This window comes from Pyricularia pennisetigena, chromosome 2 (genome assembly GCF_004337985.1).
Source record: "Pyricularia pennisetigena strain Br36 chromosome 2, whole genome shotgun sequence".
NCBI classification, from domain to species: domain Eukaryota; kingdom Fungi; phylum Ascomycota; class Sordariomycetes; order Magnaporthales; family Pyriculariaceae; genus Pyricularia; species Pyricularia pennisetigena.
The window spans coordinates 5,900,092-5,910,960 of NC_043741.1; the positions used below are offsets into that span (position 1 = coordinate 5,900,092).

General features: G+C 53.2%; 5 protein-coding genes across 5 annotated transcripts; 2 read left to right on the forward strand and 3 right to left on the reverse strand.

Annotated features, from left to right (window-relative positions):
• Positions 1-4: 4 nt before the first annotated feature.
• PpBr36_01645 (uncharacterized protein) lies at positions 5-1,050 on the reverse strand (the record flags this gene model as incomplete). The annotated part of the gene is made up of 4 exons (XM_029888829.1): positions 5-363; positions 461-670; positions 787-888; positions 1,041-1,050. 4 exons carry the CDS (start codon positions 1,048-1,050, stop codon positions 5-7), a joined length of 681 nt encoding a protein of 226 aa, XP_029750899.1.
• Positions 1,051-1,659: 609 nt separating this feature from the next.
• Positions 1,660-2,617, forward strand: PpBr36_01646 (uncharacterized protein; the record flags this gene model as incomplete). Its single annotated transcript, XM_029888830.1, has 4 exons — positions 1,660-1,872; positions 1,963-2,086; positions 2,196-2,499; positions 2,599-2,617. 4 exons carry the CDS (start codon positions 1,660-1,662, stop codon positions 2,615-2,617), a joined length of 660 nt encoding a protein of 219 aa, XP_029750552.1.
• A 1,121-nt stretch (positions 2,618-3,738) lies between these two features.
• PpBr36_01647 (uncharacterized protein) lies at positions 3,739-5,642 on the reverse strand (the record flags this gene model as incomplete). Its single annotated transcript, XM_029888831.1, has 3 exons — positions 3,739-4,174; positions 4,251-4,431; positions 4,541-5,642. 3 exons carry the CDS (start codon positions 5,640-5,642, stop codon positions 3,739-3,741), a joined length of 1,719 nt encoding a protein of 572 aa, XP_029750898.1.
• A 524-nt stretch (positions 5,643-6,166) lies between these two features.
• Positions 6,167-6,969, forward strand: PpBr36_01648 (uncharacterized protein; the record flags this gene model as incomplete). Its single annotated transcript, XM_029888832.1, has 2 exons — positions 6,167-6,342; positions 6,741-6,969. 2 exons carry the CDS (start codon positions 6,167-6,169, stop codon positions 6,967-6,969), a joined length of 405 nt encoding a protein of 134 aa, XP_029750554.1.
• A 476-nt stretch (positions 6,970-7,445) lies between these two features.
• On the reverse strand, positions 7,446-9,325 carry PpBr36_01649 (uncharacterized protein; the record flags this gene model as incomplete). The annotated part of the gene is made up of 3 exons (XM_029888833.1): positions 7,446-7,764; positions 7,838-9,020; positions 9,250-9,325. 3 exons carry the CDS (start codon positions 9,323-9,325, stop codon positions 7,446-7,448), a joined length of 1,578 nt encoding a protein of 525 aa, XP_029750553.1.
• Between the last annotated feature and the right edge of the window lie 1,544 nt (positions 9,326-10,869).

A 10,869-nucleotide genomic window follows, 5' to 3' on the forward strand; every position in this document is an offset into this window, starting at 1 on the left:
GAGGCTAGCGCTTGTTGTCTGGACCACCCATCGCACCAGGGGGTGGCATGCCGCCGGGGGGGATGAATGGCGGCGGCGGCAGCCCGGGCCCGCCCGGACCGGGAGGGGGCATGCCGGGGAATCCTGCGGGGAAGTTTGGCGGCATCATCGGGGGAGGGACACCTCCTGAGCCGGCGGGGCCGGGCGGCGGGAACGGCATCCCTGGGAAATGCGGCATTCCGGGAGGCAGAGCGCCTGGCGGCGGGACGGGGAGGCCACTGGGGTTCGGGCCGCCGGGGATCGGGGGCGGGAAGGGCGGCATGTTTGGCAGACCGCGGGCGCCTGTTGGTGGTGCTATTGTGTCCGGGGGAGCGAAGAAGGGCCCTGGGTGTCAGTACGGGAGATTCTTGTAGTGCGCAGGGTAAAAAAGCGTTGCGCGCGCATGCGACTGGTTTTCCCATGCGTGTACGGGGCGACTTACGAGGCATTCCTGCGGGGAAACCGCCGGGTGGCGCACCCGGCATACCTGGGAACGGAGGTGGCACGCCTCCGGGGAAGGCAAAGGGCGGAGGGAAGCCGGAGCCGCCGGGCTGGTTGTGAGGCAACATCGGGTTGGCGTGAGCCTGGCCTTCGGCGGCGTAAGACGAGGTGATGGAGTCAATGACGGACTGGGCCTTCTCGTGGCCGATTTCTGTAAAGAGGGCAGGATGATGTTAGCTGGGCGACGACGCGCATGCGCAAGGCAGAGTTTGTGTGCGTGTGTGTGTGTGTGTTTTGCGCGTGGATATCAAGCCGTGGGTGTCGTACGTTGGTAGTATTCTATGACGTTTCGCAAGTGGTTTCGGCCGCTGTTGTGCGCCTTTCGCACGCTCATGGAGTCGTGCGTGAGGTAGACATCGCAGTAATCGCCTAGTGTTGTCGAATCACTGTCAGATCATCGTATGTCGCGGACATTGGCTGTCCTTCTCTCGACCGGAGCGAGCTGAACCTACAAAAGACTGCATCACGGAGGTGTTAGTATGAGGTGCCATGATGGATCGCAAGACGAAGGGTCAGCCTACACTTGGGCATCTTGAATTGTTTAATTGGCCTGCAGACCTGGCGGCCTCAAGCTGGTCGAATGGGTAGGATCCAAATCAAGTAAGACAAAAGTACCGTGTAGCTAAGTAGGCACGGCAATTGGTATGATGTTGTAAGAAGCGATTTCGTAGGCTGCAAAGTTACCTCTTGGGGGTTCAGTAAATTCAGCTTGGACGGTGACCAAAGAAATCGACCGCGTTCGAATCGCCGCCCGGCCAATTAATGGCTTGGCTTGGCTTGTAACAATTAATTCCAACGCACCTCCATGCCCGAGTACAATATTATGCGGGGGGGATTCTGAAAGCTACAGCCACATGTGGCGCGGGTCACTTCGAATCAAATTCAATTGGCTTGAATTAGCGACATGACAGGGATCCCCGTCCCGCCTGGGACATCGCGACAGATTTACCTTTGTTCAGGTACGTACATAGACGTATGCCTTGTGAAATCGACGGGGTCGCCTTGGGGGGAAGCAAAAAAGAGCACAGCATTCAACCTTTAAACAGACACAAGAAGGTCTCGCCCCAAATCGAGTTCTAAACAGCACAAACCACCTTTGCAATCAGGTCCGCGCTGGGGGCAGCTGCCGTACCGAACAAAATGGCGCTGCCACGATCACTTCTGCAGTACATCTGCAGCCTCGTCCTCCTGGTCGGCGTCTCGCATGCCCTCAAGTTTGAGCTGCAGGCCATGCCTGCGCATTATGACAACAAGATGCGATGCATACGGAACTTTGTCGCCAAGGACACATTGGTGGTGGTGACGTCCATCGTGAGCGGGTCCAAGGGTGACGGCATGGTGGTCAACTTGAACGTAGGTTCTTTCTTGGGGGGGTTTCTCTTTTCTCAGTCCTGTTGTTTTTCCTCCAAGCTAACAAACTGTTTTGTCTCTCCTTTCGTACAGATCAAGGACGCCGTGGGCAACGAATACGGCAGGGCAAAGGACGTTGTCGGAGAGCAGAGGACAGTCTTTACATCACACGCCGACGCGGCATTCGACGTGTGCTACGAGAACATCCTGGATGGCAGTGCGTGAACAATACAACCCACAGTCCAGCCCTGATGATCGTCACTACGCGATCCTGTCCCCCCCCCGCGCCACATTGCTAACATGTATACGTTCTCACTTTGTTCCAGGCAAACACGTCGCGACCCCTCACAAAACCGTCGAGCTCGATGTCGACATTGGCGCCGACGCCAAGGACTGGTCGGCCATCCAGGCGACGGAGAAGCTCAAGCCGGTCGAGACGGAGCTTCGCCGGATCGAGGAGATGGTGGCTGAGATTGTGGGAGAGATGGACTACCTCCGCGTCCGCGAGCAGAAGCTGCGCGACACCAACGAGAGCACCAACGCCAGGGTCAAGTGGTTCGGCATGCTCACCACCTTCCTGCTCATTGCACTGTGGGCCTGGCAGATCATGTACCTGCGCGCCTACTTTAGGTTAGTGGCGATTGTGATTTTCTTGTTTTGTTCGGCGGGAATGTTCGTGTCGTGAAGAGCTATTTCTTACTGACAATCAACTCAAAACACTCTGTACAGGTCCAAGCATCTCATCTGATCACAAAATAAGGCGTGCTGCGCAGGGGAGCCGGCTGGCTTTGTGTTACTCCTGGATCTTGTGTCTTTTGTTTGCAGGCTATCTTCCATCATGGTGTTGGGAGCATTCTTCATGTGTTTGGGAATCCGATACTTTTTTTTTTTTCGGTCTTAGAGATGGTTCTGCCAGTACTGCTGGGCTGTTGAATGGCAAAGAGTGCCTAGGTAATCCAGAAAGCTTTTCTTTTTTTGGGGGGGAAATACTTCCAGCTTTGACTAGACGCTTCAAGAGCTCACTGATGATCGGACTGTGTATGCGTTTGGTCTGTGCTGAAAGCCCCTTGATGAATATGTATTGACACACAAGATGTAAGCGAAAGATCTAGAAAAAAAAAGACTTGATTAAAACACACATTATGATACTTAAATATCACAAGGGTAGCATGCACATACATCATGGCGAAAACGCGGCTGATTCGGGGCCAGGGACATTTCCAGTTCTATGTTCATCAAAAAGGTCGATGTTGGAACCAAAAGAAGCCAGCCAGTCTTCTTGGTCGCAGGCACAGGTTCCAATATGTACAAACATGGCATCTAAAACTCGAACCCGACGGGGCCAAGAGGCTGCATGCCTGCTCACAGCTTTTTCCAATCACCACCACCACCACCACCACCACCACCACAACTGCTACTACCACTAAAAAAAAAAAAAAAAAAAAAAAAAAAAAACGCCCAAGCCACGGCAAACCAGTCCTGGTCTCAAGTCTCCAAACTTTATGCTCCAGGGGGTATAAACAAGTCCCAACATAAAACACCCAATCAAAAGGCTTAAATGAACGGTGCTTGTAGTCTTTTTCCTTTTGACTACAAAAGTCACATGTGGTACGAGAGCGCCGCCAACGAGGAACGGTGGAAGGAATCATGACAAAGGAAATCAGTTTGAGAAGAGAAACAAAAAAAAAAAAAGAAAAGAAAAAGGAGACGATACCAAAATCCGACGCTCGTTTGAATCCCCTTAATTGTCGTCATGTCATTATAAAAACTCTCCTGCGCATAGGGAGGAGCAAGAGTCGTGGCTCTTTCTTTTCTGGCCATTAGGCAATTACCTCTAGACCGCACTTGGGCAACGCGCGGTAACGCACCCTAGCCGTCTTCCTCGGGTAATATCTTGCCAAGACTCCTCAGTACCTCCATGACGGGCAGGTTTTTGGTGCCGGCTGCGGCCTTTTCGCGTTCCTCGCGCTCCTTGAGTCGGTCTGCACTCAGACCAAGCACCCGGTCCGCCTGTCGCCCGCCCGCCGCGACGCGCTGGTCGAGCTTGTGCACGCTGTCGGCAAGCTTGTCGATTTCAACCTCGAGCGGGGCCATCAGGGACTGTAGTCGAGACTGCATTTTTGCTCGCAGCGACGCAAAGTTGCTGGTCGGCTCCGTTAGAGAACGCAACATGCGCGCCTCTTCATCGTCGAGCGCCCCTTCGTCGGGAAGCGGAGCCTTGGTCGGGTCTTCATCTTCAAAGAGGGGTGGGAATTCAGGAGGTGGCTTCTCCAGCGCCAACCACTTTTTCCTTTCCAATTTTAGGCTGTAAAGTACATAGCAATCCTATCGTTAGTCACACCATCATTTGCCAACGTTGTCCGAGAACCAAATTTACATACCGCTTGATGGTAGCCTCCAGCTCCACTATCTTCTTCTCGTTCTCGATATTTACCGGGTTTGGTTTTGTGATTACCGGCCGCTTGAGCTCGGCTTCACTCGCCTCGTCTTCTCGGCTGAACCAGTCCGAGAACTCCGACTTGTTTCCAAAGTCCTTTAACAGTTGATCTTGTATTGCGCGTGCTAGAGTTCAATGTCAGTCTTCCGTTCTCTTTTTTTTTTTTTTTTTTTTTTCCCTCCATCAGACACTTTGTCCAACAATCGAGTTGCCCAGCCCCGTGACAAGACTCACCTCCCAAAATAGCATTAGAATTCATGGAATCCACAGAGCCGTGCGCCGGCCTGTCCAGCAACGCCCTCTCTCCGCACCACGTAAGCAGCTGCTTCATCCTCCTCGGCTCTATCACATCGGCCTCGATGTGCTTGTAGAACTCGCCAGAGTTGACCTCGCGGTGTGGTATTGCACTGTGGCCATTATCGATCAGAGAACTGGCCCGCCTGCCTCTCATCCCTAGGCTGCTCCGTCGTGCTCCACTGCCTCCCGCCCCGCCCTTCCTACGCAACTCCTTGTTGCGGTCCATTATGGGGGTATCGCTAAAGGGAAGGGCAATCTTGCGCGCCGGCTCGTGATGCTCCTGACCATACGTTATCCCCTCGCCAGCTGGCCCGTCGTCCATGCTGGTGTCCATCGCATCATTCCTAGGTGTCGCAACCGGTTCCAGGGCCCTGTCTTCCGCTGCTGCCGCTGCTGCCGTTCGCTTCTTTGTCGGTGGCCTCCCCCGACTCGGTTTCCTTGACTCAGGTGCCGTCGTTGCTACTGGTGTTGGCGCTACATGATGATTCCCTGCCCCATTTTCCACCACCGTTTCCATAGATGATCGCGTCCGTCGACCAGTCGTCGCCACGTCGGTGCTGGCCGGTGCAGCCACAGCCGTCGTCGCGGCCGCCGCCTCTGTCCGTCTGGTGCGCGTCTTCGAAACTGTGAGCGGTTTCGGTTCTGGCGCTGGCGCTGGGGACGCGCTCGGTTTCCTCCTCGTCGGCCTCTTCGTCGCCGGTGGCGGCGTCTCCTCAACGGGCGCCAGCTGCGGTGAAGCGGCGCGTTTCCTCCCACCCACGATCGGCATGGGCGCGGTCTTCTTAGCCGGTCGCCCTGCCGCCTTTTTCGTCGCAGGAGCAGCTGCTATCGTCGAGGGAGCGGCAGCATCCAAGTCGCCAGCGGCCGTCGAGGTCCTGGCTCGTTTCGAGCCGCGCGTAAAGAGAAAGTCGCCATCCTGCTCGTCGTACACCGCGGCATCTGATCCCGTCCATTGCGCGTTAGCAATTCCTGGCCTCCCCCTATCGGCGCGGTTTTCCCCCCAAGCAACCCGTTCCAGCTTTATTTTCTCCCCAGTCATCATCAAAAAGAATCCCACCTACCGGCAAGGCGTTTGCTGTAGCGACGCGGCTCCCCCGGCTGATTGCTCATGCTCAAGTCCTGTAGCGGCTGGCGTGCGCGTATGAGAGTCGTCATGGATGGCAAGCGGACGGCGAGGGCGAAGGCATGGGTGCAGTCGGGGGTTGACAGGGTTTTGCTACGTTTAGGTATGCGATAGCAGAGCAAAACAAGAACAATTTGGTATTCGGATAAATTGATAGAGCTGTCGCACGTATGTCGCTGCGATGATTTGTCGTCGGTCCCTCCCAGGCTTCCGTGCTGGGTCGCGTGTCGCAAAGCAATTCGAGGCTGCGTGCCCCCGGGGAGGCAGTTTTGGCTGGGCCGCCCCTCCACTCCAAGACGCGTCAAATTTCCCCCCAATTGCGGATTCGCTAGGCGCGGGCCCCTTCGGCGCGAATCGAGAGTTTGTCCAAAGTCTCTTGTCTGATTAGATTTAATTCGGTCGGTTTTTGATCGGTGTCGCGACTGCGGTGAGAGTTAGAGATGCTGGCTGAAATAGTCGTATTTTCAATTCGTTGTGGTCCGCGCGAAGTTCCGCCAGTTCTGCCCAACTTGGTCCGTGGATTGCCGTGGTGGAGAGGTATGCTGTCGCGCAAGGGGCATGGAGCTTCCCATTTGTTTACCACCCGAAATCGTTCTGCACCACCAACTTGCAACTTGTACGGCAGCCCCATAATTCCAACGACCAGCCCAGTTTTCTATTGGATGACGCATGAGAGCTAATCCAGTTTTGGCTATGACCTATGCTCCTTGTTCTCTGTCCGCAGCCATTCCCATTTCACGACTGCCACTCGACTCAAGTACTTTCGCGAATTGACCACCGTGACTAATGCAGCTCCCGTCTTTTCTTACTGCCACATCTTTGATTCTTACTGGGCCACACCAGGCACCGACTATGGTCACTCTCAAGTAGATATATGCATAAATTTCATAAGTAGCTTTGCATAGATTGACTAGATCTAAATCATACTAGTTGTACCTGCAAGGAATTTACCTCCCACACAACTTGCTGATCCGGGAGAACAACCTTCATGTCTGGATTCATGTAGACAGACAGCGCACACGAGCCCGTACGCGGTGAAAGGCCGAACAGGCTTGTTCCTCCCATGAAAACGTACTCAAGGAAACGGAGAATATCTCGACAGGAAAAAAAAAGAAACAAAAAAGAGAAAAAAAGCCAGTGCAGAAACCCCCCAACGCCTATCTCCAACCTTTTTGCGTGTGTCCTTTTAGAGCCCCCAAGACGGTTGCTCGAATCGAGGCTGAAAGTAGAAAATCAGGTGTAAAAACTAGTGAGGTAAGTTAAGAAAAGATTGAAAGGTTAAGAATAAGACAAGTAAGAATAACCGTAGAACATGAAGAGAAATAGTAGGGAAAACAAAATCTCGGAAAAAAAAAAGACGAAAGATCCCAAATCGTGAAAAATATGATGACCTGAGCGCCGACTGTCTTTTTGTTGCTGTACAGTTCAATGCCCCCAAGTGGACAAACACCACGCCCTTATTATACCCAGTGAGTTTGATAAATCGTGTGCACATGAAAATGCTTGACATGTCAAGGGGGGGCGGAAGATCCCCCGAGCACATGTCTATAAGTTAATTATTCCATAGAAATACCCTTGATGATGGTCGCCAGAGACAATTCAAGGTTGGCCCGAGGGCGATCTGTTGAGCGCTACAGAGGAGTCTCTGCTACGGCTTGATCCCGATCGCCGTCTCGCAGCATCTTGCGCCATCATGTCGAGGATCGCGGCAGATTCGTTCTATGAATACCGCCTTTGACCGCCGTTGGCAATAACTGGCTGCGGTGGCATTCCTGTCGGCGCCAAGCCATAAGGGTTCATTTGAGCGTTGAAGTGGTCCATTGGCGGTTGCTGCATGAACTGCCCTTGAAGTCCTTGTGCCTGAGTAACATTGCAGTCCTTGTGGGCAAGGAGTAATGTTTTCAGGTTCACAACTTCTTCCCGCAACTGACCAATTTGGGCTGTTAGGCTTTCGTTCTCGGCACCATACAATTCAACCTTGCTCTGTAAGTTAGCCAACCACTGCTTTTTGCGCTGCCGACATTTGAGAGCGGCCACCCTATTGCGGTTAATGTTAGCAATATTCTCAAACTGGATAATCGGGAGACTCGTCTAAATCATAGTTCACATACCTGTTGCGCTCCAAAAAGTTCTTGCGCTTCTCCTCGTCTGTCTGTTTTCCTTTGGGGTTGCCCTCCTTGTCCAACTTCATCTCATCGTCATCATCATCCGACATCTCAGGCTCAGGGCTGAAGTGAGGCATGCCATTTCCATTAGCCTTGGCCTGCTTGGTGTTTGCTGCCTTGGCTGGTTGAGCATCACTGCGCTTCCTTTTGCCGTTGGTTGCCGGTGCTGCTGTCGTTGTGCTCTTCTTAGTTTTGCCTCGGGTGGAAGGTCTGCTTTGCTCCGCATCGTCCGACCCAACGCTTCCGGTTCGGTCACTCCTTGTGGCGCTAGGCGGTGCCCCTGATGTTCCATTAACGGTGTTCATGTGGGGTGATGTCTTGATCGCAGGAGGTGCCGGGGCAGGATGCGCGTGGGCATGCGCTTGCGGCGGCTGCTGTACGGCGTAGTTGTTCTGAGACTGGGCACCATTGCGACCCTGAGCCAGCATGAAGAGGCCGTTTGCCGCGTCGTTATCATGCGGATCAAAAGGACCTGTGGCAGGCTTGGCTTCCGCCTTTGCATTTCCGTTTGACATGTCCTCAGGCTGCGAGGTTGCAGGGAGCGACTGCTGCTGGGGTGGCTGTGTTTGCGGTTGGTTTTGAGTCTGGTTAAGGCCTGCTTCTCGCTTGGCTGCCGCCGCAGCAAGAGCTGTTCGATGGAAATCGAGAGTGCTCGGTGTGGTCCCGCCGTTCATAAACGCTTGAGCGCTTGGGCTAGCAGCAGGAAACATAGACCCGCCTCCTCCTGGCGTCAAACCCGTCCTCAGCGAAGACTCGTTGGGCGTGGGGAATCCGCCACGCAGATGATGTGTGTCCCCAAAGTAATCATTCGTCGGTCCCGAAAGCATTGCCGGGCTCAACGGACCAGTGCGTAACGAGCCGCCTCCCCAGTTGAACGGTGTCGCACCGCTGCCGGGAAGTAGCGATGAGGGCGATGTCAGTGCCGCGACGGAAGGCAACTTGGTGCCTCCGGGAGTCTCCGGTGGTGCTCCGAAAGATTGTTCGAATGGATTGGGCTCGAGGCTTAGCGAGCCACCCATTCCGGGATTGAAGTAATCGGGTGTTCCCTGTGCAGGCACGGGTCGCGGCGGAGGGGCCAAAGGTTTCGTGGTAGTATCCGCATTTGATTCTGGTCTCTTTGATTCGGGATCTGCGGCGCCGACAGAATCTGGTCAGCCATTATGACGACAACGAAGAATTGATGTCATGGAAGAGACAGCGATGCCAATGGAAAGCCGGTCGCATCGCCGTCAATCTGGCGGGAATCACAACGGCGGTGGCCGCGGCGGACGTCGGATACACAAAAACATAGCGCATTATGAGCCGTTGACTCGGCATCGACCACACCGAACGAAGAAAAAAAAACGAGCACAACATACCTTCAGCTTTGTTTGACGGCGACGACCGCTTCGGCGATTTCGTCTCAGTCTTGGAAATGATGGCAGTTTCCGCCATGACGACGATGTTTAATCGGCCTATGTGATACACGAATAGGAAAAAGGTGATTGGGGCGAAGGGCAAGGGCAGAAGGCCAGAATGGATTCGAAGGCAAACTCAAAATGACGGGATGTCGTCACGGATCACAGTTGGGGGAGAGGCGGCTGCTGCTGCTGCAACGCTATCGCAGCGTAACCTCTATGTTTGGTAGGTAATCTAGATTGCCTGTGGTATAGTCGAAATGGGCGCAAGTCGATTTTTTGCGCGACCGATTACAGTCCAATGCTGCGAAAAGGGAGAAGGTTGGATGAATGGGTTGGAACTGGCGATGACGAAGATGACGACACACCCGTTGGAAAGACAAGAGGGCGAAAAGAAAGAGGAAATCAGAGGGTGTGGGGTGCACTGGCCACCTAGTGGGCCCCACGCCGTCACCGCGTCCCGAATAATGACAACAGTCGAAAAATTCGGAATGGATACACCTTTACGCCCAGGGCTGGACCTCCCTTTGATGTCTTGCTCTAGCTTGCCAGCCTGGATTATCACGTCGGCAGCTCCTTACGCATTGTGTTGTTTATCATCTGCAAATACCTCTGACTTTTGGACAGGAATCGGCCAAGTTTTGCTTGATTTCTGTGTTTTTTTTTTTTCCTGTGCAATCTTTTTTTTTTTCCTTTCCAAATGCTCAATTGCGAGCTCCACTGCCCAGGTCATGTTCAATCCTTGCAGCCACCCGCGGACCAGGATATACCTCCGGTTGGTACTGTATATCCAGAATTTTAATACACTGTCCAGTCTTAGCCAAAGTGGGCAGGTTGCTCCGAAAGTCGTCTTTGAAGCCGCCGGACGCACAAGTGAATGGTCACTCATTGCCCAAAAGAGTGCGCCCCTTTTTGCAAATCAGCAGCTGCTCTCTACACCTGGAATTCGAGATCGATCGATTGCTTTTTTTTTTTATTCTACCTATTATATGTAGAGAGGATGCATTGGCCATTTGCTTTTGAGTGTTGCAGGAGGATTTTCAATACCTGCGTAACCCCCCACCCTGCTTCACCCCAGACAAGTCCGGAGTAGCTGCCGTAGTATACAGCCGTAGGGCGGATATTACTTTCGCCGGCTGTCATGTCACAAAACTGGAAGAGAAAAAAGGAAAACATCAACAGGGTATTGGATTATACCAATATTTGATGAATTCATATATGTGGCAGGGTTAGGCTTTGCCAGAGTACATGGGACGGCCCAGAAGAAGTGGGTTTTTCCAGACGCGTCGTGCAATCAACAGGAGTGAAATTTTCTACGTTTATTTTTCTGGCACCGGCTCCGGCTGTGAACATGCTTCGACGGGAGGAGAAAACGGGTGCCGGATGCCCGCCATGATTAGTGCGGCTGGTGTGTGGGTTCCTCAGTCAAGCAAGCATACCAAGCCAGCCTTCTCGAAAAACGAAAAAAAAAAAAAAAAAAAAAAAAAAAAGAGGAGAAACATGGCGGATAGAAAGACGCATCCTTGCTATGCACCTTGACCCAGTTATTTTACGCTGGCGAAATTTATACCATGCTAGAGC